Source organism: Aptenodytes patagonicus, chromosome 2 (assembly GCF_965638725.1).
Source record: "Aptenodytes patagonicus chromosome 2, bAptPat1.pri.cur, whole genome shotgun sequence".
Taxonomy (NCBI): Eukaryota; Metazoa; Chordata; class Aves; order Sphenisciformes; family Spheniscidae; genus Aptenodytes; species Aptenodytes patagonicus.
The window spans coordinates 103,191,016-103,215,955 of record NC_134950.1 but is presented as its reverse complement, the minus strand read 5'-3'; the positions used below and the strand labels follow the sequence as shown (position 1 = coordinate 103,215,955).

Genomic DNA, 24,940 nt, shown 5'->3' with positions numbered 1-24,940 from the left:
CAGTTTTGGGGCCGGTCTTGTTCAATATCTTTATCAAAGATCTGGAGGAAGGGATCGAGTGCACCCTCAGTAAGTTTGCAGATGACACCAAGCTGGGCGGGAGTGTTGATCTGCTTGAGGGTAGGAAGGCTCTGCAGAGGGATCTGGACAGGCTGGATCGATGGGCCGAGGCCAACAGTTTGAGATTCAACAAGGCCAAGTGCCGGGTCCTGCACTTGGGTCACAACAACCCCATGCAGCGCTACAGGCTTGGGGAAGAGTGGCTGGAAAGCTGCCCAGCAGAGAAGGACCTGGGGGTGCTGGCTGACAGCCAGCTGAACATGAGCCAGCAGTGTGCCCAGGTGGCCAAGGCCAACAACATCCTGGCCTGTATCAGAAATAGTGTGGCCAGCAGGAGTAGGGATGTGATCGTGCCCCTGTACTTGGCACTGGTGAGACCGCACCTCAAATACTGTGTTCAGTTTTGGGCCCCTCACTACAAGAAGGACATTGAGGTGCTGGAGCGTGTCCAGAGAAGGGCAACAAAGCTGATGAAGGGTCTGGAGAACAAGTCTGATGAGGAGCAGCTGAGGGAACTGGGGTTGTTTAGCCTGGAGAACAGGAGGCTCAGGAGAGACCTTATTGCTCTCTACAACTACCTGAAAGGAGGCTGTAGTGAGGTGGGTGTCAGTCTCTTCTCCCAAGTAACAAGCGATAGGACAAGAGGAAATGGCCTCAAGTTGCGTCAGGGGAGGTTTAGATTGGATGTGAGGAAAAATGTCTTTACTGAAAGAGTGGTTAAACATTGGAACAGGCTGCCCAGGGAGGTGGTTGAGTCCCCATCCCTGGAGGTATTTAAAAGACGTGTAGATGAGGCGCTTAGGGACGTGGTTTAGTGGGCATGGTGGTGTTGGGTTGAGGGTTGGACTCAATGATCTTAGAGGTCTTTTCCAACCTTAATGATTCTGTGATTTCCTAGCAAATGAAACTGTAGCCAAATTATAGCAAGAGCCTGCAGTAAACATTAACCCTCCTCCACTATTCCCCAGTCACCTCAGGTAACAAACAAGTCTTTTTCAGGTGCTCCTATAAATGCTGATTAAAACATGATCTTGCTCCTACTTCTGAGAGTACATGGTCAAAAATCTCTTCAGGTTATAAAAATCTGGTCTGTTCTCCCACTATCTTTTATAAATCTTCTATAAATTATTACTTGTAGTGCAAAGAACCACGTGAAACTAATGTCTCAGTAGAGCACCCTACAAAGCTCTACATCACCTATATGTCTATGTTGAACTCACTTCATCACTGCTATTTATGCTTCATTTACTGATTGCTTAACCATCTACTACAGGAACACATTCCAGATACGAGGTTGAAATGAAGTTGAAATTTACCTTTCATGGTTCAATCTTTTTCAAACTCATTCTTCTGGATTATATGAAGTTCAGCATTGCCAGAACTAAACCCTATTGCACAACCACTAGAGCATGCAGTCAATCGCTTTGCCACTAGAATTAAACCTAAGCATGTATGCATGCTTAAATTTACCTATGTAATCTCTCTACAAGTGTCTCTGAAGATACTGTGCATGTAGGATTTATTCAGCCTCTCAGGCCTGCTCCCAACTTTCAGTTGCCAGCTCTGTGACTGTGAAAGAAAAACACTAAAAGAAAAAAAAGAAATCAATTTAATTTAGATGGACTGTAAAATAGGTGATTTTAAGTGGGATAAAGAAAACAGTACATACTTGTCAGATCAAGCTCTAATGGCAGTGATATAGGAAGCAGTTATGAGGGGAAAACACACTAGCTTTTTCTAGTTCCCCCATAAACAGGGGAAAAGTTTCCCAGTTTGAGAATTAGGAGTTCTATCTTGTAACAGAGACAACATCCTCAAAGCTAGATACTCCACTTAACAGAAAGCTGCCTAACAGGAGTTAAAAGTTGATGCTGAGAAAGCTGAGGTGGGAAAAACTCACCGCAAAGAGGTTGTGTATCTTGCACTGTGCTAGAAGTCAGAGGTGATAAGTAACAGAACTCTAGCCACACACACTAGAAAGTTTTACAGGTAACACAGGAGCAGTAATACAGTAATACACAGCTGCCAAAGGCACAATTATACATTAGTTTACAGAGACCTGGGGAACATGCACTGCTGCAGATGAGTCATGGCACGATGACTACACTGCAAGAAAGCACCCCAACAATATCCAGACCCATCATCCCACTCATTGGCTTATAGGACACTTCAGGCTGCACTGGGAACACCTGTATTCCTCCCAAAGAACTGTGAAATCTTGATCCATTCATGCAAACCCATCTGTTTCATCTCATGAGTATCACCTTTCATTTTTCCCCTATGTCCCATTTCACCTTCTCTCCTCATCCTCTTAACCATCTCACCACAAAAGTTTCAGATTTTAAATGGATGACATCTCCTTGGAAGATGGTTCTTGATATGTCCAACTGTAACAATTATTTCAGCAGCAGTGAAAGAACGAGACTAAACATAACAAAAACCACCACACCCACATCCCAAGCATTCACATACTAACTGTGCATGACAGAGCAGGGTTTTCAGGCCAGAGCACCAAGAACCAAAACACAATGCAAACCTGTGACAAGCAGCAGCAACTTAGACCTCCTGAAAGCAGAAGACCGTATCACTGAAACTGTTAAGACAATTATCTTGCTTTAACAACAGGTACAGAAATAAGTTACTTTACTGCCTTTCTCAGTATCAACAACCAAAAGCTTTTACGTCCAGATTATCAATCAGTTTGAATCTGAAAAAGAAATCTGTCACAGGAGTAGTTATGCAGGTGTGTAAGGTTATCAAGCAATGCAAAAATCATACAGGATTGTGATTTTACAAATTATACAACAGGGGAATTCTTCAGCAAGGGTACAAAACACCACAGGATTTACGCCTCGGTTCACTTTTCTCCATTGCTCAGCTGCTTCACAGAGGATGACAGTTTCATGACTGCAGTGTTGTCAGAGAAAACAGAAACGGCTCTCATCACCAGAAAAGTAGTTTGGGCTATTTTGTGCATTTAAACACCACCACCACCACCCCCCAAACAAACAAAAAGGTTGTAAAGTATCTTTTTTACTAAATTGGCACTGCAATAACAACCACTTGAAAAGTACAAATCTAAAAGCAAAGACTAAACTTGAATTCTCTGATTGATAAGGCTAAATATCAAGCATTTAATGAGCAGCTAATAAAGATTTGTCTTTTAGCTTAAAAAAGAGTACTAAAAATATCTCACAATGAGGATGGCTCAGAGCACCCCAAAATTACATGGTAATCACTACCGTTTGTTTTGCATGATACTTATGAAGCAACAGAGAAGCATTACCAGCAGGGCGTAGAGAGAAAAATGCAAAGACCAACTGCTGATTCTGAGCAACTAAAAGCATACACCAGAAACCAGCAGAAACTTTAGTCAACCACTACCCAGGCTGCAAAGAGTTAATTTTACATTAACAAATGTATAGAATACAGTAACCTGTTAAAGAGATCTCTACTTTAGGACAACAAAATAAATCAAAACCTAAAATTATTAAAATTTTATTGTGCAGTAGAAAAGTACTTTTAAAACAACCCTTAAAACAAAGCACCAGATTCTGAATTGCGATTTAGGAACCAAGAGTCAATACCTATACAATCAGTCATTTTCTTTATTTTCCTCTTGGATGAATCAAATGGATGCTGCAGCACACGTTGCTGTATCTGTATGGGGATGGCCAAAGCCTATGGAAGCATGGCTTAGGCAACACGATGAACACTAGGCAATGCCTTTGAACGCTGAAGTCTGTATTAGTTTGTAGCACCTCATCTGCTTTTTCAACAGCAGACTAAGCATGTTTCCTTTTACATCTGTCTTCTTTTCAACATGAGGTCTTAGGTAGATCAGAGCATTTGTTCTTCCTCATCTTTTTCCTTCTTCTACTCAAATTTACTGTTTCAGCAGTCTTAAGGATACCTCAGCTGTATCCACTGGTAAACAAAACTGACAAGCGTTCAGAAAAGTAACAAGTAGAAGAGGCAATAAAAAACAGAGAACTTCTTTAACAGTATTTCAAAATATTAGTTGAGATTTGCTCTAGAGAAATAAATAAGTTCTCTGCACAGTGAATTTCAGAGTTGTAAGACATATAACATGGACTATAAACATTAAGCTTCAACAGAAACTGGCAAGTCTCACCAATAAATACCATAATCACAGTAATGGAGTGAGCTCTAAGAACTACAGGAAGGAACCCATGAAAAATACAGCATCTTTCCATCCAACAAACTTGCAGAAAAATTGGGCAAGATAGTAAAGAGGATGCCTGAACAAAGACTACTCTAAAACAGCACAAGTAAAGCTGAGGGTCTATAATATAACCTAGTTTACGTACTAAACGAAAGCCAAGCTCACTGAATTAGCAACAAAAATAATTCCACCCCTTGTTGCTTCTGGAATCTCATACTACAGGAGGAAAAACATTCCATGCTAGCACTTATTTCTAAAGTAAATAAATAAATAAATAAAAATGTAGTGCAGATAAGCTGTTACTGGTTTACTTTTGCTGAATGTTTGTTAATAACAGGTTTTGCCTCCTCTTCATAAAAGGAAAAGTTACTGTTCATTCTTCTGGTATTTGTAAGTCATCAGTAATGTCTTTCCCACCCCCAGCATGTTTTACAATGACTGAGGAGAGAATGCTTTGGACCTGAACAGCCTCAAGCCAGTAACAATTATTACTAAATAACAAGCATACCTAACTGCTTGATCCATCAATATGCATGCAAGAAGGCTGGGCCAAAAACCATTCATTCCACAGAACCAGAAACCTACAGAGGCCAACAAATGCTAATACGACTATCCGCTGCAGAAGTCAATTCCTTTTATGTCTGACTATACGTGCTCGGTTCCATTTTTCAGAGAGAAAATACTGTTAAGTGGCACACATACTGAATTCCCTTCCCAAACAATCATCTGGCTCACAGTATTTGAGCGCTCCCAGCTCGCCCACTTCCCCTTTTTCACAGTAGGCATTACTTCTCTGTACCATGAGAGTTTCTTCCTCCAAGGTGTATCTCAAAGGGAGCACTCTAGTAGGTCTGCAGGCATATCTAAACTATACAGCAAGTCATGCTGCCAAGAAACCAAAACCAGTTTTAGAACCAGTAGAGCCACCATCAGCTACACTGTTTTCAGAACATGAACAAGTAACATGGTACAGCCCTACGCTGATACCAGCTGGTCCACACATTTCTGTGTGGCTCAGACTAACAAAGGAGCTTTGTGTTCCCACAGGATGGTATGCAAGATTTGTTCAGAATACTGCCTACCTTCGCATTGTAAAAGCAGATACAAAAATAGATTCAGCTCTTCTGCTGGTTTCCCTTTGCCTTTTTTTAAGCTGATGCAGTTCCTGATTTTCAATCAGTATTGCTGTTACTGCATTATCTGTATATTGCCAATTCACACTGCGCCCTCTCCCCAGACAGAGGTAGTCTTTGCTGTGAAAAACTGTAGCACAGCCCTCAGTTTTCACCTTTGGATATAGCCACTCCTGAAAGCAACAAAGGGTGCTTGTACAGAAAGAACATTTTTGAAACAGATGAAAGGCAAGAAGAAGGGGGGGGCGGGGGGGAAGACTTCTGCATCCCCTGAAGAGAGTTCAAATCAAGAACAGGGTAGAATCAAAACAGGGATAAGGAACAGAATTACAATAAGATTTTTGCAACAAGTCATAAAAATTTATTTCTGTAATTAGAAGACATCATTATATCAATGTTCAGTTTCAGCTAAGTCAACTTACAAGGCAGGTTGCATTGTTACAACTTCTGGTTAGCAATAAAAGTCTGTCTGATGCTGCTTTTCTTCCACATTTTTTCAATCTTGCAATTCCATAGAAGACAATAGAAAGAGTACTTGACCATTTCCCTTACAATGAAGCAAGAACTGCAAGTAAAGGTCACATTTTACTTTCCTAGAATCAGAACTTTATTCCAGCATCTCTTCAATAAGTGTTGTTGACTCAAAAACTTAGGAACACATAGGAAACAGGCTAATCAAAAGACTTAATTATTTAAGTACCAGCTGTCAAAGATGCTGTGACAACAGATAATCTTTCACCTTAGTGAGTATTTCTGTATTTTCTTCAAGTTTATATGTTTTACATTAAACTAACAAATTCCAGCAACAGAGAGAGGCACTGATTTAGAAATCAGCTCTTGCAAAACATTTTTTTTGGGGGGGTTGCATAATGTAAACAATATTAAGTTTAATTTCAAGAAATGTTTGAAATGTGAATTATGTTAAGCAATACTTACTAACTACTTCACTGTATAGGACAAAGAGATTAAATCCCTTCTTGACATTCTATCTGAACTTCCCAGATGGCTTACTACAAAAAAAAAAAAAGTGCTTTCTTAAAAAGGGATTGATGAGAGATACTCAAGAAATGTTGGGAAACTTTCTATATTGGCATTTCCTCTACGGAAAGAAGGACAGCGTAAGCAATTAAGTTATGTACCAGATGCCAAAAATCCTAACTGCCACTTTGTCAAGAGCAAGACTGTTGTCTTTTGTCTCACTGCACACCTTTGATAAGCAAGTGACTCCATTTTCTCTCTACCCTCCTACTGGGTATTGCTGTCTGCAACTAGGATCTTCCATGAGCCTTCTCTTCTTAAGGCTAAAGAAACCCAATCTTCCCAGTCTCTCCTCATACACCGTGTGCTCCCTAACCATCTTGGTGGCCTCCACTGGACTCGCTCCACTACATCACACTCTCTTTTCCCGGGAGCCCAAAACTGGGCCAAGGCTGGATCACTGGACACAGCACTCCAAACGCTGTCTCACAAGTACCACAAAGAGCTGAAGGACCACTTTCCCAGACCAGCTGGCTACACTCAACACAGCCCAGGATGCAGTTCGCCTTTTTTGCTACAAGAGCACATTGCTGACTCATGTTCAACTTCTTGTCTACCTCAATCCCAAAATCTTTTCCTGCAAAGCTGCTTTCTAATCAGTCTGCCCACCCCCACCTTTACCACTAGCTGGGGTTAGGCCAACCCTAGGATTTTGCGTTTGCCTTTGCTAAATGTCATATGGTTTCCGCTAGCTCTTTTTCTAGTCTGTTAAGGTGCCTCTGAACCACAGCACTGGTTTCCAGCCTATCAACCGCTTCCCCCCTAGTTTGGCACAGTCTACAAACTTGCTGAAGGTACATTATATCCCGTCTTCCAAGTCCATAAAAGACATTAAATAGGTCAGTCCCAGTGTGAAACCCCGAGAGACATTATCGGTAATCCAAGCAGTAATAGAGCACTTTCATACGCACTTGTCGCCAGAAGCATCACTATATTGAGCAGAAAGGCAGTTGCTCTCTTCACCACCTCATATTCTCACACACAGCTACCATACTTGCAATACTTGCACTCAGTTCCAGCTTCATTAACAGCCTATAAAGAACATTCAACAGATGGATTTGTTAAAATATACTTTAGCCAGAATTTGTAGCCAATATTTTTGTCCTGTTGAACAAAAATGAAATTTCCAGAGGTCCTTAAATATATCAGCTTAAAAAGTTATCTAATTTCACAAAGAAGAAACCACACTGGTAATTTCTGCCTACCACCTCAGCGTTGGGAGGTTTTTTTTGTTTGTTTGATTTAATATATGTATATACATACACACAAATAAACTAAATCTAGACATCAATTTAATAATGACCAGTCAATTTCATACACAGTTACCAAAATTACTCTGTAGGTATTCCTGTCCCAGCTACTGCAACTTTTATTCAGTTTTTAGTTCTCAATTTCAGATTCTAGATGTAGACTTATTTCTATTCTAAAGTTATGAATGCTTAATTTTCTAAACAGAGAACGTATCAAAAATTTTAGGTAGTTCCTTCCTTCGCTGCACTCCACCTTTCCCACATTTCTCCCAATAAAATTCCAAAAGCACAGGCTAGCCATCCAAATCTTGACAAGCCAGAAGTAGCTTCTAGAACACTATGCATTACAGAAATTAAGGTAAAGAGAAGTTAAATTTAAGAAAGCCATAACAAGGCAAAACTGAGAACTCATTTGTAGTCTTACACAAACAGCTGTCACAAATAAGGCTTTTTGGACCAGCACTCCACTTGTCTGTGGAAAGAGCATACCTACTCCAGAGTTGAACTACTAATTAAAGAATCACCTGGGTTCCCTAAAATAATTCAGCATCTAGTTTCTTAGATAAATACAGAAAGATCAACTGCAAAAAAGGGAAGTGAGATGTAATTGTTTAACAATATCATGAGACATTCAAGAAAAGAAACAAGCATTTTGTGAAATCAGGAATAAAATACTTCTAGCAAAGTGTCAGGAAAGACAACTTCGCCGTCTTTCAGTACAAGCAGGACGCAAGTTTAAACGCAAGACAGACCAAAACTTGAATTAATGAATAAAATTTAAATTTTTATTTTGACTAGTCATAAGCTACACAAAAGTATTCAGATGATAATTCTCCATTGAAACACGGCATCAGTCTACGTTTTCAGCTTTCTACAGCTTTTCTCTCAACAAGTTTTGCATTAAGGAGACGAAATGTGGCCAGCAAAACCACAAATTCAGGGTTTTTTGTTTAGGGTTGGGGGGTGGGGAGGGGTGGAATAAGATGACAGGGAGTATTTTAAAGTATTCGAAGGAAATGAGAAATAGCATTTTCAGCTTTTTCAAATGTACGAAATACAATCCCATATCATCCCACCTCCACCATACTGATCATGCCTCCGAAAACAAAGGATCATTCACATGTAGTTCAACTCTGCTCCAACAGCAAACATCACTAAGTGACAACACACTTCCTTCCTCTCTCTCTCACTTGGGCTTCACCAACTACAATCAGACAACCAGCTAGATTCTGCCCAAGAATTAAAATCTTTCCCTTCCACTCTTATAAAAACTTTTCAATTAAGTTTAGCAAGCAAAAAGCCCGCAAAAGGCACTGCATGACACCTATTAGATGGCTGCCCTGTCAGGAAGACCTAACTATTTTGAAAGCACTCATCTTTCAGTATAAAGAAAGCATAGCAGAAGTAATCATTCTGCTTAATCCGGGGAAAACACTTTACCTCCTCACCTTCAAATCAGAAAGAGATCAAAGAGGGATTTAAAAAAAATGTAATTAAGACTAAAACCATTTGATGACAGCTTGACAGCTCTGAACATTCACCCAAAAAACCTGAATTATGCGACTTGTCTGATATTGTTACCTGTAATTTTGTATCCATACGCAGCCAGCTGTCCAGCCATATATTCACCATCTGAATTATTGTGAGAACATCCCCATGTGCGAATCCAGATTTTCTGAGCACCAGGAATAATGCTGTTAAGTAAAAAATGAATGAAAAAGGCAAGTTAAGATGAACAAGCTTCCCCTTTAAGCCCACTGAACAAACTCAACTAGCTGTAATGCTCCAAACATAAAATAAGCAACACAAACAGTAGCAGCTCCAAAACAGCTAGGGAAGAACATCATGTATGATTTTAGTGTAATGGGTATTAGGTCTGGCTGGCATGGAGTTAACTTTCTCCACAGAAACCCATACGGTGCTATGTTTTATATTTGTGACTAAAACAGTGTTGATAACACACCTGTGTTATAGCTATTGCTGAACAGTGCTTGCACAGCACCAAAACCTCCTGTTTCCCACTGTGCTCCACCCCACCACAAGCAGGCTGGAGATGGACAACAGGTTGGGAGGTAACATGGACATTAGAGCTGACCCAAATTGACCGAAAGGATAATCCATACCAGATGATATCATGCTCAGCAATAAAAACTGGGGGTTTGGTCTTTCCAAACTAGCCATTGTTCTGAGACTGGCTGGGCATCAGTCTGCTTGTGGGAGGTGGTGAGTGATTGCTTTTGCATCACTTGGGGTTTTTTCCCTACTCTTTCCTTCACTTAAACTGTTTTTATCTCAACCCACAAGTTTTCTCGCTTTTGCTCTTCCAATTCTCTCCCCCAACCTACTGGAAGGAGGGGTGAGCAAACAAACTGTTAGAGCTAAACTGCAACCTTTTGATATTATGGCACCCATTGATTGTAGTTCCCTCCATAAAAGCCATCTTTATAAATTCTTAACTTAAGCCTGCCACCAACCACACTAACATCTGAAAGCTTGTATCCCTTTTCTCTACAGACACAGCATGGCAGATCTGCACCATGGAGCTGGCACACAATGGTTCAAGAACCAACAAAAAATTCTGCAAGAAGCTCTCACTGAAACTCCTGGGATAACTGTGCCAATGAGCTGAAGATGCCAGTACAATAATGACACACATCCTGGAAAACAATCCTTTGCCCTGCCCACATGGTTTTTTTCTCCCCCCCACCCCCTTCTTTTTTTAAAGATACTTCCCCTAGCTAGAAATAGAAATTGGTTGATGGAAAATTAATGATCATTAAGTAGACATGTGCAACACGTTGCACATGTACAATGTATTTAGACTTCCTACTATCAACATACATTCAGTGTGCTTTCTTGGGTCAAAAACACTAAAATACAGCCTGTTAGATAATATATACTACCTGAATACTTAGAAGTATGGAGTGCTAGTGTGAAGTATCTATAGACCACCAGTTCAGCTGTACATACACTCCTGGCTGAATGGGGTCAATGCACTTCTATGGGGCTTCACATAAAGGTGCATTGTTATGCTTATAGAACCTCTATTGAACACTAATGAAAAAACCAAAATTGAATCTCCTGTGCATTCCAGACATACTTTATTTTTGTCTTTATAATGCAGGGAAATTTTATCCACCAGCTTGAAATCAATGGGGGAGGGGACCAAAATCCAGATCTCTGAACTGCAGTAGAAACTAGAATCAATAACTGAGTTTACCTATACTTTAATCAATTCCACTGCAGCAGAAAGTTCATTCTGTTCTTATGGGAATCACAAGAAGGAAAAATGCAAAGACACGTTCCATAGTTATTGCATACTATTTCCACTGAAATAAAACAATATGTTCAAAAGAAGTTTCACTGTATCACTTGCAGGATGTACATACAAAAAGTATAGCCTTTGGAAATCCCAGGTTCTAGAAACCAGGTGGAAAGACTGAAGCAAGGAAGAGGTACCCTTGGTGGAAGAGGATCAGGTCAGGGAATACTTCGGCAAACTGGACATACATAAGTCCCTGGGCCCTGATGGGATGCACCCACAAGAGATATATGGACGTACTGGAGACAGTCCAACAAAAGGCCATGAAGATGATGAAGGGACTGGAGCATCTCTCATAAGAGGAAAGGCTGAGAGAGCTGGGGCTGTTCAGCCCGGAGAAGAGAAGGCTCAAATGGGGGGATCTTATCAATGTCTATAAATACCTGAAGGGAGGGTGTAAAGAAGACGGAGCCAGGCTGTTCTCAGTGGTGCCCGGTGACAGGACCAGAGGCTACGGGCACAAACTGAAACACAGGAGGTTCCCTCTGAACATCAGGAAACTTTTTCACTGTGAGGGTGACTGGCACTGGCACAGGTTATCCAGGGAGGTTGTGGAGTCTCCATCCCTAGAGATACCCAAAAACTATCTAGGCATTGTCCTGGCCAACTGGTTCTAGGTGGCCCTGCTTGAGCAGGGTGTTTGGACAAGATGACCTCCAGATGTCCCTTCCAACCTCAACCCTTTTGTGATTCTCAGAATTTTGTTTATATTTCTCATTCCAGATGTCAAAAGGCTACTCCAGGACTGCATTTTTAAGAGCTCAGCTTCTATTTAGGTAATTAGGGTGAAGCAGACAATTTTTCAGAAATATTTTACACATAAAAGCTTAAGTAACAGGAACCATTTTTCCAGTCTGATTACTCCATTAATCAATATCTCAGTCAGAACTGATTTCTACAGAAAGCTTGTCTAGGACAAGAAATTTGCTTACAATTTATTATTCATTATCACTACATTTTATAAACACTATTTTACTCATTTTTATCTTGTATTCAGATTTTACATTATGAGATAATGAGAATTCCCACCTTATTTTTAGAAGCTGACAGTGCACACAAGATATGAGAAAAGCAACAAGATAGGGTTGATGGAAGAATTTACCTGTCACTTGGGGGATCGTCATCTGTCTGAATATTTTTTTGTGAATTGCGTTTTCGCACTTTCGGAAAAACATTCTTTCTTACAAACTGCCGATCATGTGGTTTCAAATCTTCTGCTGACACAATATCTTCAATATCTTCAAGCACTGAATCACAGGCAGCAGGCATCTTCAAGAAGCATTAGAGAAGACCGGTATTAGCAAGCATTTGAATACAAAACCAAGGCCTCGTATCTACTGCATATGTTCTCACAAGAAGTCAGATATATTTCTACATACACCTGCAATATAGCATACATATGACCGATACTGAGCACATAAAAACAATCAACTACCCAGAAATATTTCCTGATGCCCTCTTCCCCTGAGGTCTCAAACACAGGTAGGGAGAAAAACACAAACCATATAGAAATTTTTTTTTTTTTTTTTTTTTTTTTTTTTTAAGTAATCTGTACCTTGTCATCTTCTAATTCAAAAACCCTGCTGCTCCTCTGACATGACATATCCAAGATACAAGTACTCTTAATCATGTCAGTCATCATGGTGAAATAATGAGTTCATGTTACGTGATAGATATGCTTCCACACACATCACAGGAGAATAATGGAAGATACAGCACTCAAGTGCCTGCTTCAGAGGCTGTTCTGGCTCTTTTATTTGTGTGCTGAAAACAAGTGCGCAGTATTTCAGTATGTCTTCATAGTCCTTTTGAAAACAAACCGAACTATTTCTAGAATTCCTGATCCCACAGGCCTTTCATTTGAATTACTTCATTCATCAGGACAGCAAAATAAGAATTCCTATCCTCACATACAAGATGTTAAACAACTATACCTAGCTAATATAAAATAGCTAGATTATCATCTGGCTCATATAATATACTAGATGATCATTAAAATCTAATTATATTTTCCACAAGAAAGTAAATATATATGCATTTATATCTCTCAGCAGATCTCAAGATCCAGATCAGTTTTCAGGAAAGGAAGAGAGTTATTTGCTAAAGGAGCCTATAAAAAAAAGTTACCGCATTAATTACACACCTCACACTGTGCTGCGTGTAATTCTTAATCAGAATAAAGTCTGATTTACCATTGGAAACTTGGTTTTGTACATGGCTCAACAGTTTACTAGGGAAATCACACAAAGGCATTTCACAGAGTTTACAGGGAAAATACAACACTTTCCTAACTGACAGTGAAGAACAAAACAAACAAGGCTTTAATTTCTTTAAAACCAGATTTCAGGAACAGAAAAGTCAGGCTACTGGCGTACAAAATACTTTCCGATGTTGCAACTGAATTATTCTTGAATATAAGAAGTTAAACACCTGTGCATTTTCCCAGTATGTGTCCTTCAGTCAATCTTGCAAAATATACTTCAAAATAAAACTTCATATAACCTGAACCATTACACAACTGCATTTAACTTAAAAAGGAATATAAGGATGTCACAAAGAGGATGCACCTGACAAAGATATTTACGCATTTAGCATTCGTCTAGATCAAAAATCCCAGGATCTATAAAAAAAATGCAGCAAAGGATGAACAAAAATAAAAAGCTGTGAAAAGTCTAGCAATAAAGAATACTGGGGTGGAGGTGACATCCCTTACATTACTTTATACCTCTAACAGTATGTACAAATAGGTAAAGTTATCAATTCAATACAAGGAAGGAAAAAAAGGTTTTCTTCTGTTGGTTTTTCTCTCTTCCAGAAAAATATCTGATATAATGGAGCAGCTGGCAAAACAAATAAGCTTACTTTATGTCAGTGGCCCACAAAAGAAAGAATACAGCCAAAATAAAATTCATACCTTTTTTAGCAAGGTCTAAATCCTCTTGGATAATAATCCTGGAGGAAAAAGAAAAAAAGACATGACATGAACAAGTAGAACTAGCAGACAGAAAACCACAAGGTCATGTTATTGTCCAACAAGCATTCATCCTCCCTTTGCAGAAATATGTTTCTTGCTCAGTTTGACCTCGTTAAGACTGGCTGACAAGCTGGAACAGTAGCTGCATTTTCCCTGTCCTTCCCTGAGCAGAGGCACTAATCTTTTTATCCTTCTTTTATAGAGTCTTCTTGGTCGAAGTCTGATGTATTTAAGTTCTTTCAGACCTCCTCCAGATTTCTGTCTTCAATCAGGTGTTTAAAATTTTGAATGAAAGAAGGGAAAGAGATTAACAGTAAATTTTAGCTAAAGACATTCACAAATTTTTTTTTTAATTACAAACACAGTAAAGTTTTTTTAGATCAGATTACCTGATATCTGCACTAGTTCCATATGCATGCACAAGATCTCTTCTTCACAAGCAAATAAATAAATATAGATTCCTGCAGCTACTCTGACAGATTGACTGAAATAAGGCAATAATAAAGTTAAAAGTTAATGTATTCCTCTTATATTGCCAAGTTGTACCTACAGAACTTCACATTTCTCTTTAAAAAATGAATGTTAATACATAAAAACTAATAAAAGTGTCTTTAATGTCTTGACACAAAGAAAACTTCCCTTGCCCCAGTCTATTTCGGTCACCCCTCCTTGATCTTCTTGTGCAGAGCAAGAGAGTACTTCTTTCCACAGAGAAAACTTCCATCCAGGTGGAAGAGGACTGCTCTTTCCTCTATTTACCAACAGGTGTCTCCGGTAAAGCCCCGGGCTTTTATCCCCAGGCTTACACAGAGCAGAAGGAAACTGTAGCGTTAATATAAAATAAGACCGACCCACCGCCCAGCTTGGCTTGCCCAGGGCAAGCTTGTTCCATCCCCGCGGGCAAGCGGCAGCCTGGCGCGCAGCCGGGCCGCCACCTGATCCGACCTGGAGCACGGACCCCCCCGGAGCCAGGCTGGGCTCGGCCCCCCACCGGGCTTCCATCCCGCTAAGGGCACCCGACCCCCGAGCAGCAACCCGGCCTCCAAAACCTCTGAAGGTTCCCGCCAGAGGGGTCATCTCCCCCTCCCGGTTTTAACGCGGAGCCCGGGGGAGGCTCCACAGGGGACGGGAGCATCGCGCGGGCGGGACACCGGCAGAGCCGGGCGGGGGAGGGGGGGACTCGGCCATAACCGTCACAACCGGGCAGGGGAAGGGGAGAGGAGGGAAGAGGAAGAGAAGGGGGCCTCAACGGAGAGCCCCGGCGCTCACCTCCGCCAAGCGCAGCACCACCTCAGCTGCACTCCGCCATCACGGCCGTGGCGCCCCGCCTCAAGCCCCCGCGCGCGCAGCAGGGCCGCGACGGCAGCCGGCAGCGGCCAAAATAGTCCGCCGAGCTCTGCGGCGAAGCCTCGCGAGAGAGCGCGAGGCTGCACCGCCCGGCGGGGCGGGACACCGGGGTGGTAGGGCGCCCGCCGGCAGGCCGGGCCTACCCGTCCCGCTCCGAGAACGCCGAGGTGTTTGACAGCCGGGCTGGCGCTCCCTCTCCTTTCGCCGGTGGACTGCCGTACGTGGAGGAAGAGCAGAGCTGAGGCCTGTCCGGAGCTGGGGACGGCGGCCGCTAGGGCCGTTGGAGCTCTAACGGCTCCTCACGCGGCCTCTGCACGGGGCCGCCCCGGCCCTCAGCGGGGACGGGGGGGAGAAACGGGGAGCGGCGTCGCTTCCTTTGCTCCCGGAAAAAATGGGGGCAGCGGGGCGCGGCCCTGCTTGACTAACCTGATCTCCTATGACAAGGTGACCTGCTTAGCAGATAAGGGAAAGGCTGTGGATGTGGTCTACCCAGACTTCAGTAAAGCCTTTGACACCGTTTACCACAGCATTCTCCTGGAGAAACTGGCTGCTCATGGCTTGGACGGGCATACTCTTCGCTGGGTAGAAAACTGGCTGGATGGCTGAGCCAAACACCAGTTGTGAATGGAGTTACATCCAGTTGGCGGCCAGTCACAAGTGGTGTTCCCCAGGGCTCAGTACTGGGGCCAGTTCTGTTCAATGTCTTTATCAATGATCTGGACGAGGGGATCGAGTGCACCCTCAGTTTGCAGACGACACCAAGTTGGGTGGAAGTGTTGGTCTGCTCGAGGGTAGGAAGGCTCTGCAGAGGGACCTGGACAGGCTGGATCGATGGGCCGAGGCCAACTGTATGAGATTCAACAAGGCCAAGTGCCGGGTCCTGCACTTCGGCCACAACAACCCCATGCAGCGCTACAGGCTTGGGGAAGAGTGGCTGGAAAGCTGCCTGGTGGAAAAGGACCTGGGGGTGCTGGTCAACAGCTGGATGAATATGAGCCGGCAGTGTGCCCAGGTGGCCAAGAAGGCCAACAACATCCTGGCCTGTATCAGAAATAGTGTGGCCAGCAGGAGTAGGGATGTGATCGTGCCCCTGTACTCGGCACTGGTAAGGCCACACCTCGAATATTGTGTTCAGTTTTGGGCCCCTCACTACAAGAAAGACATGGAGGTGCTGGAGCGTGTCCAGAGAAGGGCAACGAAGCTGCTGAAGGGTCTAGAGCACAAGTCTGATGAGGAGCGGCTAAGGGAACTGGGTTTGTTTAGCCTGGAGAACAGGAGGCTCAGGGGAGACCTTATTGCTCTCTACAACTACCTGAAAGGAGGTTGTAGTGAGGTGGGTGTCGGTCTCTTCTCCCAAGTAACAAGCAATAGGACAAGAGGAAATGGCCTCAAGTTGCGCCAAGGGAGGTTTAGATTGGATATTAGGAAAAATTTCTTCACCAAAAGTGTTGTCAAGCCTTGGACCAGGCTGCCCAGGGAGGTGGTTGAGTCCCCATCCCTGGAGGTATTTAAAAGACGTGTAGATGTAGCACTTGGGGACATGGTTTAGTGGTGGACTTGGCAGTGCTAGGTTAATTGTTGGATTCGATGATCTTAGAGGTCTTTTCCAACCTAAACAATTCTATGATTCATCCCATGGAAGCCGTAATGGGCCAGGCTGGGGTGGCCACCATGCTGCTGGCCACGGAGCCCAGAGCCGTGAGGGAGGTCATCTGGGGTTGTCTCTTCAGATGGCGGTGGTTGAAAACAGCTGCGGGCTCCCCATCCTCGCCACCCTCAGAAATAAGAGGATGGCCGATCGGTCTGTCAGCACCCCTGGGCAGAGCGCTCGAGTCACTTTTTGAGGCTGTGCTCCAGAAGCGTGGCTGTAATGACGTGGGAGCTGGGATCTGCATGGCATCGAATTGCCAGGCTGCTGCTGCTGTTGTACTGGAAGCATCAGATACTGTGAGACTGAAGGTGAAGTCGTAGAGTTGAAAATGGAATTTCCTCCAGCAGCGCACTGTGGCTGTGTTTGAAGTGCAAATAACTAGTGCCAGGGCATCTGCTGAGCACCAAGGCCACATGTCCTCTGCTCCAGTTTCCCGAATCCTTGGAGACTCACCTTTATTTTAATTGAAAATTAGGTCCAGCAATACATATCCAGTTAAAACAGTTGGATTCTGATGTATCTGATCCAAATGAATGATGAGCTATTTATTCCTGTTATGGCCACAACACTTTTTTATTTTTAATCATTAATTTCCTCAAAATACAATGCTAGTAGCAACTTTTCTGTTTAGTCTGGAAGACATTGGTCAAAATATTTAGTATTAGGTGGCTAAGGTTTCTGGCGTTGTTTTCCTCCTATTTAGGACTAGTAGCAACTTTTCTGATTAATATTTTGGAATACATTAGTCTGGGTGTTTAAACTTGGATGGCTAAAGCTAGGGCTCTAAGCAGACAGATTGTTAAGTGTATAGTTTCCTTGTTGATCGAAGTGTTATAGAGGGTGTACATAATATTATTGCTTTGTTTTTAATACACACAGTTAACCTAAAATGATTATTTATATTGCATCTTTAACATATTTATTTTGAGGTAGCCAGTTTTAGAATATAAAAATCACCATTTTTTGTAATGGCATTTTGAACGTTAAGTTACTCTCTTTAGAAGGAGCCTTTGGAATTATTATTTTATTCTCCAGATAGCAGATTATAGTCTCCCTCGAACTGGAGGGAAAGTGAATGAAAGCCCTGAGTGTATTCCATAATAGGCCTATTGGTCTGCTAGCAGATAAAACTTGGCAACTTCTACCTATGAATATCACTTGCCCTCCCTCTCCTTTTTCTTAAAAACTGGTGCTTATTTTATGTCACACTTATCTGACAATGTTCACAGGCAAAAAAAGGATAACAATGAGAACAAAGTAACAGGAGAGGTTTGAAGAGGAGAATTGGGACAGAAAGAAACAAGCACTTCATTTAAATCAGTCTTTAAGAACAAATCATTCTAGGCAGGACTGAGCACTATTAATATCGCCCTGGCCTCATGATAGAGTCATTGTTACAGCTTAAGATACATTTGCCTTTGTGATTGGTCTTTGTTGAAGCACCCAAGTACTTTTCAGAGATACTCTCTGTGAGACACTGAGTGATGTGTAATTTATTATTTTTGCAGCATTTTTAGCCCAGAAGAGAATGGAGGAAAACACTTTAAAATCAGTAGTCACATTCATCTATTTCAGGCATCCGCCTTCATAGTAGGGTGTAAGTAATCCTTAGTATGTCAGTAAGTAATGATATATATATATATAACCAATCAGTATTTTAACTGCTTCCTGATAAGGTTAGCGATTCTCTTCCTTTTTCTTTTTCAGTTTCCCGTAGTCAGTTTTCTAAGTATTTCACATGCAATCCTTGAAGTTAACTTCTCTATTCTGGGAGCACTGCAGTGCACTACCCCACAGTTATCTTGACTAGCCAAGTGTTCCCTCTCTGGTTAAACAAAACTGGGCAGACATCAGTGCTGTTTTATGGTTGACTAAAAGAGCAAAGCACAGATAGCCTGCAAGACCTATCCAGAAATCTCCAGATGGCCAAGATTGACAAAACACTACTCATTAAGGGGAGGCAGCGAGCTCCAAGAGCAGCTCCCAGGCAGGAATAACCCATGAGTCCCATACCTAGTGACATAAATAGGCCACGCTGATCAGTTTCAGCATGATCCGGCAGAGTCCTTACTTTGTCCCACTGCCAAGAATTCGTAATATCAAGCAGCTTTTGTGCCAGCACAGTCCTATTCAGTCCTAGGATGTAGCCACAACGTGGAAGGCACCCTTTAAGTGCTTTTGAAGCTCACAAATCTAAAGTGCTTTGTAGCAAATTCGTAATAACAAATAAAGCTGCACACAGACTGCTGGTAGTGCAGCAGGTAGCAAGGGAAGCAGATGATTCCTTACCACCTCCTGACCGCAGGAAGAAAGCTTATCTATACTCAGCTGGGAAAGCCACTTTTTAAGAGGCAGTGTCTGGCAGTACAAGTCCCAGTACTGGCCTTCTATAGACTGGCAATATACATGCTCCAGTTCCTTGACTGTCCAAAGAACAGCTTTAGAATACTTCCTTTCCAAGTCGCCCACATACCGTACCTCCTACTCTTCAGGGGTGGTAGACTTGAAGACACCAGCCTCAGGCTGGCTCACCATCTTAAGTCATTACAGGTTTTGCAGGAGTAGGTAGTTGGAAAATACAAAAACTACTAGGAAAATAAAATACAAATCTCAAATTTAGCTCATGGTTATTAGAAGATACATCCTTAGTTGTTTTAGAGCATCTCAACAAACATCCTTAGGGAAGGGAAACAGCCAGGGAAGTGACGGCCCAATTTTTACGTGACAACCGTATTCTCTGATAACTAACATGCAGTTCTGGGTGGAAAAGTAAGTAGGAAGGCATGCAGGAAAAAACTGGAGAGTCCTGAAGTTAGATAGAAGAAATTAGATTTCTTCCTCTATTCCTGCAATTTAGGAGAATCTGGCTGGTCACTTGTCAGCAACATTCAGCGCCACTCAGAATTGATAGCAACCCGTTTTTTCTGTTAGATATTACACTTTGTCCCTGTCAAGTTTTAGAAAGAAAAAAGTGGATAAAGAAACTCCCAAACTTAATAAAGGCAAAGCATTCTGCTGATCTTTGCTTAGCTGTAGAGTAACAGCCAGGCAGATCTTGCTTCAGCAAGAAAAGCAAAATAGGGAGATGAATTCTGTTTGTTTATTATGCTTTTGTTAATATCACTCCATTGACTTTGCTATACAGGCTCTTACTTCACTTAATCTTGAGAATTGCTGGCTCCAGGAACACTAATGGCATTGTGCATTAACTGTGTTACGTAGAGAAAAAAATGGCATATACTGCTAAATTTGGTGCTTCTAAACATGTAGCAATGTCTCATGCTACAAAAAGTTCCTTACATCTCTTTCCTACTTACTTTCTACAACAAAAACATCCATGTCTGCATCAAGACGGTGTAATTTACTCTTTCAGGTGTAAGTCAAAAAGAATAGAAAGTGATGGTGTCTGTCATTTGTAGGTGGATGAGTTCTCACTGTAGGTTCAAGGGCAGGAACCCCCCTATTTTTTTCCTTTTTTTAAACTCCTCTCCTGTGTGTAGTTGCCTATCATGCAGGCCGGTTTTGACAGATTTCTCAGAATCCTTTTCCATCTGCTGGCAGCCAAGGAATGCAGCACATACGGGCCCCAATAAAACCTCCCTGAAACTAATATTTGTATGCTGAAAAACGTTGAGGTACACTGTGCTAGCTCAGGGGAGCAGAATTAAGTATTTTAACTGGCTCGTTTTTTTCTCCTGCAACTCAGCACATCCAAAGTTTACAAAGCAGATACAGAAAACAGAAGGAAGAGAAGAGAAAATTACATGAAAACTGGCAATCGGTAGCAGATTCTAGGGGCGAATGAAAAAGTGCTTATGGCAGCCGTAGAACAGAGAAACTGAGAACAGGTCAGGGAGCTATGACAGTTAGGAGAGAAAGACAACATTTATTGTCATGTTTGCTTCAAAGGGAGATCCGAGAACACAGTCCTCTAGCCCTCCTTTATTATTTATTGGGAATGTAGAAGATCAGAGGATCTTCTCTGTAATCTTCCTTTCAGTACTGCTGTGTGCAGAAGTTAGAGTATAGACAGGTGCATAAAAAGATAAAATAGTAGCCTTCTCCTTGTGTGCAGGGAAGATGACAAGACACAGAAGTGTAACATTTAAGCAAACAACCATATTACTATGATTTTATTATCCTGATAGTTTTCTTTTCTTTTAGTAATTGATGACCATGCATCTGGAGAGGTGCAGCACCAAGACCAGAAAGGGAGTACAAGTTCGTAAATGCATGTTTGGTGCAAGAGACTGTTGGAGATGACTCAAGTAAACTCCTTTTCAAAGCTACTATTAGGAGACTTCTGGAGAATTATCAGATCCTCGACAACTGCTTTCATGTCATTTAAGCCTAGAATAACCCAATTTCTAGGAAGTTTGCAAGAAGTCTGTTCATAATTCATATGGGGGGAGGGGGATAAATAAAAAGAAACCTGTGTTATCCCCACCTCTGGATCTCCTACTATGTCTCTTTACATGTGTCTTTTACTCTTGTTTCACTCTGGCTTAAAAAAAAAAACAAAAACAAAACAAAAAAACACTGAACTTACTGTTAGCATAATAAAAAAAATGGGATCGAAACATATCTGGTGTCAAATGAGTGTGAGCACTAATAATGAAAATAGTAACAGCTAGGTTCCAAGAAGCAGCATGATAGGCACCAAGAGTAAGAAGAATTTAAATAGCTGTATACAAATTTAAACTCTTTAAAAAATGCTTTTTATTGATTCATTACCATACAAAATTTATTCAAATTACATCCATTTGAAGTGGTAAGATCACAGCTAGAGAACAGGTCATCCTTTAATAAATCTATTTACAAAACTCACCATAAAAGCTTTTTTTGTTGGTTTTGTTTGTTTTTTTTTTACAGTATTTTACAGAGTTTTTTTTTTTTTTAAACTAGCATACAATGCAAAGCTAAATTAGATTAGTATTTTGCCCACACACATTGGGACAAGTGTTTAATTTGTACAAAAAAGATGTCTGTGTTAGTCTTCATTTTCTCTTCCCCCGCAAAAGTGCCCCTTTGTCTCGCAAATCTTCATGCTCACACAACTTTTACCTTCCTCTTCCACAAGACGAAAACTTTAAATACTACAATTTTATGTACAGATCCACATCTAAAAAAACTCTTAAAAAATTACAAACCAGCTAGAAAATATTCTGGCAGTGTTTACAAATTAATTCTATTGTACAAAACTGCTAGATAACTAAAGTGTGAGTTGAGAACATATATCAACTTAAATACAACTGCTGAATGATCTATGCACACATTTGTACATATAAACACACACTTAACACTGTTTAACAGTTCTTTATGTGTTGCCCTTTATACATCTGTTATATTCCAAAACTCACACAGTCATACAGTTTTCTTATTAGTACTGTGACTTCTTGCCTTTTCGTGTGTGAGCTTTCATAGCAGCAACTCAATGGTACCAGAAAACCTGCATACGTAATATTCTACTACAGTACAAATCGTACTAATTTTCTGAGTATGTCAGATAAGCACAACAGTAATGCAAACAAAAGGATTATATGGGCTTCATCTAATCAACATTACATTAATTTAGCCCAGAACATGGCAACGTATTTTACACTCAAAAAAAAATTATTTAAGACTTCTTAGAATTCCTCTCACGTTCAAAAAATAAATATTGGTACTATACTATACTACCAAAGGTCTTCAAAAAAATAAATGCAATTCAGTTGATGTGGTACTTACAGTTATGTACTTCGGAAAAAAATTAGTTCCATTTTGCTGGCGAAGAGAATTATAAAAAGCTGTAAGCAGAGGAAGCTAACCCACTGAGATAAATATGATATATTGAACAAACAAAGCTTGGCATAAGTGTTTTCCATAGAGGGAAAAACCCACAGTGCATCTCTAGTAGGCACTTAACACAAAGCCCCACTTAGTACCACAAAAATTTATGTACCAGTTCTAATGCACACTGGGGGCAGTAAAATTGAACTGTGCATCTTCGTTCTAGTTTAAAAAAAACAACCAACAAAAACCTATGTTCACACACACACACACAAGCTTTTTTTTTTTAAATCTGTGATTACTACAAGAAGTGGCAGAACTTTATACTTTTCAATATTTGCAATATACACTATATTTACAGTGTATTTTTTTATTAAAAGCTTTTAAGGACATAAGTATTTGACCTCATAATGAGACACATACACAGCTCAAAATGAGCATTATGACAGCAATTTAAACATTCCCACAAGTAGCTGAAGAATCCCATTTCACGCTTTTGCATTACTTCATATTTATGTTCACTGCAGGTACAATCCATGTTGTGACACTCAAGAGACATGCATTCTCTGCAGAAGGCACGACCTGAAATACTATTATAAAATTGTTATTTAGGACTAACCCAGTTCATTGAGCCCTTCTCCGTAAGCCCACTTGTCACGGTAAGCAGAGACTGGGGGAGTGCGAAGACAAAACATTTATGGTCACCTGCTTGCGCTTGCTGACTCACAAGGCGCTGGAGCTCAGGGTCAAGGAGAAGGCCTTGCTGTAAAAGCCTTCACTTGTTTACAGTATTTTAGGGAGTATTCAATTAAAATATCAGCACTGTTCGAGAGCCTAGTTTATTTAATAATGCTATTTTATAGTAAGTAGGGGACAACTCTGGCAGGTTTTTTGATTCCATTAAAAACATGATTTAGATACGGACAGCATTTAAGAGAATCAGCTGTATATAAATTCATCCACCAATGAAGGAAGCTTCTCTAAATCGTAAGCATCAAAGAGGTCACTGATGCCTTCTTCATCCCCAAGGCTCAGCAAATAATCTTCCTGAAGCAGAGGAGGCAGCAAATTCACAAATGGTCCTTCAAAGTTTGAGGGAATTTGGTCCTCTGTCTGCTGGAGAAGGTTGGCTGGAGAAGCCAATGGAGAGATTGTTGCCATATTTACTGAGCAGTCACCTTGTCCTGAGTTAGTAGAAGCCACTTCTGTAGGAGGAGGGAGAGAAAAAAATAAAAGATGACACATTTAATCTCATTAGAAATATTAGACACAGATCAAACAAAGTAACCACTGCATAAAGGGCCTTTCATAAAGCATCATTTCAACAAAAAATGGCCTCCATGTAATTTCTAGCTTGTTTTTGGTATGTTACAAAGGGCTGCTCAAAAATACACATGTTGCTATCGCCACTGGCTTTTCTACTAAAAAATTATTTTACAAGGTTTAAACAACTACGGGGGGGGGGGACGGGACGCGGAAATCAAGTGTAGTGAGAGATGCCCATTTTTCGGTGGAATTCATAGTCAAAGTGAAAACCACCTAGGCAACAGATGTCATCAGTGACACTGCGTAGCTGCATATACCCATACACAGAGATTTTTGCCTCTTGTGTTGAAGCAAATCTACAGAGATTTCTGCCTCTTGTGTTGAAGCGAATCTTTGCTGCTACTGTCCTATTTGAAAACCCAAAAGGAACAAAATTGTTTCTTTCTTCAATATTGCATAAACTTAGGTTACATAGTTCCATATGACATGCAAATATCAAACTCATTTTTAACAACTGATGCAGAAGAAAACATATTTTCCCCTATATAAACCAGAAAGGCACAGTGGAAAATGGATACCTTAGCTTTTCACTTCTTAGAAAAAGAAAGCCAAAAAATAAGAGCTGGATATCTGAAGTTCAGAATGAAATCTTGCATGAGAGCACGAAGAAATGACCATTAGTATTACAAAGAAATATTTTTACCTTTGGAAATGGTTTTGGAAATATTTCCGTTGTGGTCCTGACTATAGGTTTTCATTGGACTGAGGGCATCGTTTTCCTCTGGGCACAGATAAACTTCAATAGGTCCTTGAGTACTAGATAAATGTATCAATGCACTCTGCTAACAAAACAAACGTCAGTAAGGTGTTATACCAATGAACGCAACAGAATATTGACGATACAGAGTAAATTCTTATTGGGGTGTGAGTGTTTGAATACAGTT

At 41.0% G+C, this 24,940-nt stretch overlaps 2 protein-coding genes and 1 long non-coding RNA gene across 5 annotated transcripts in view; 1 reads left to right on the top strand and 2 right to left on the bottom strand.

Moving 5' to 3' along the window:
* The window catches only part of CDKAL1 (CDKAL1 threonylcarbamoyladenosine tRNA methylthiotransferase), a 440,703-nt gene extending 425,407 nt beyond the window's left edge, over nucleotides 1–15,296 (bottom strand). The window contains exons 1-4 of the mRNA XM_076330630.1: nucleotides 15,233–15,296; nucleotides 13,904–13,941; nucleotides 12,092–12,258; nucleotides 9,249–9,361 (exon numbers count right to left, since the gene is read on the bottom strand). Of these exons, the coding sequence (XP_076186745.1) occupies nucleotides 9,249–9,361; nucleotides 12,092–12,258 (280 nt within the window). The 5' untranslated portion in view covers nucleotides 13,904–13,941; nucleotides 15,233–15,296. The remainder of the gene's footprint in view (nucleotides 1–9,248; nucleotides 9,362–12,091; nucleotides 12,259–13,903; nucleotides 13,942–15,232) is intronic.
* Nucleotides 15,297–15,418: 122 nt separating this feature from the next.
* On the top strand, nucleotides 15,419–21,407 carry LOC143156729 (uncharacterized). Its single transcript, XR_012994676.1, has 2 exons — nucleotides 15,419–15,527; nucleotides 21,126–21,407. It is a non-coding gene; the product is annotated as an uncharacterized LOC143156729 (long non-coding RNA).
* A 258-nt stretch (nucleotides 21,408–21,665) lies between these two features.
* Nucleotides 21,666–24,940, bottom strand: part of E2F3 (E2F transcription factor 3) — a 47,684-nt gene continuing 44,409 nt past the window's right edge. For 2 of the 3 annotated variants that reach the window (XM_076330631.1, XM_076330632.1), the window contains exons 6-7: nucleotides 24,700–24,838; nucleotides 21,666–23,935 (exon numbers count right to left, since the gene is read on the bottom strand). In XM_076330631.1, coding sequence (XP_076186746.1) covers nucleotides 23,670–23,935; nucleotides 24,700–24,838 — 405 coding nt within the window. In that variant the 3' untranslated portion in view covers nucleotides 21,666–23,669. The remainder of the gene's footprint in view (nucleotides 23,936–24,699; nucleotides 24,839–24,940) is intronic. The other variant, XM_076330633.1, reaches the window with a different exon arrangement.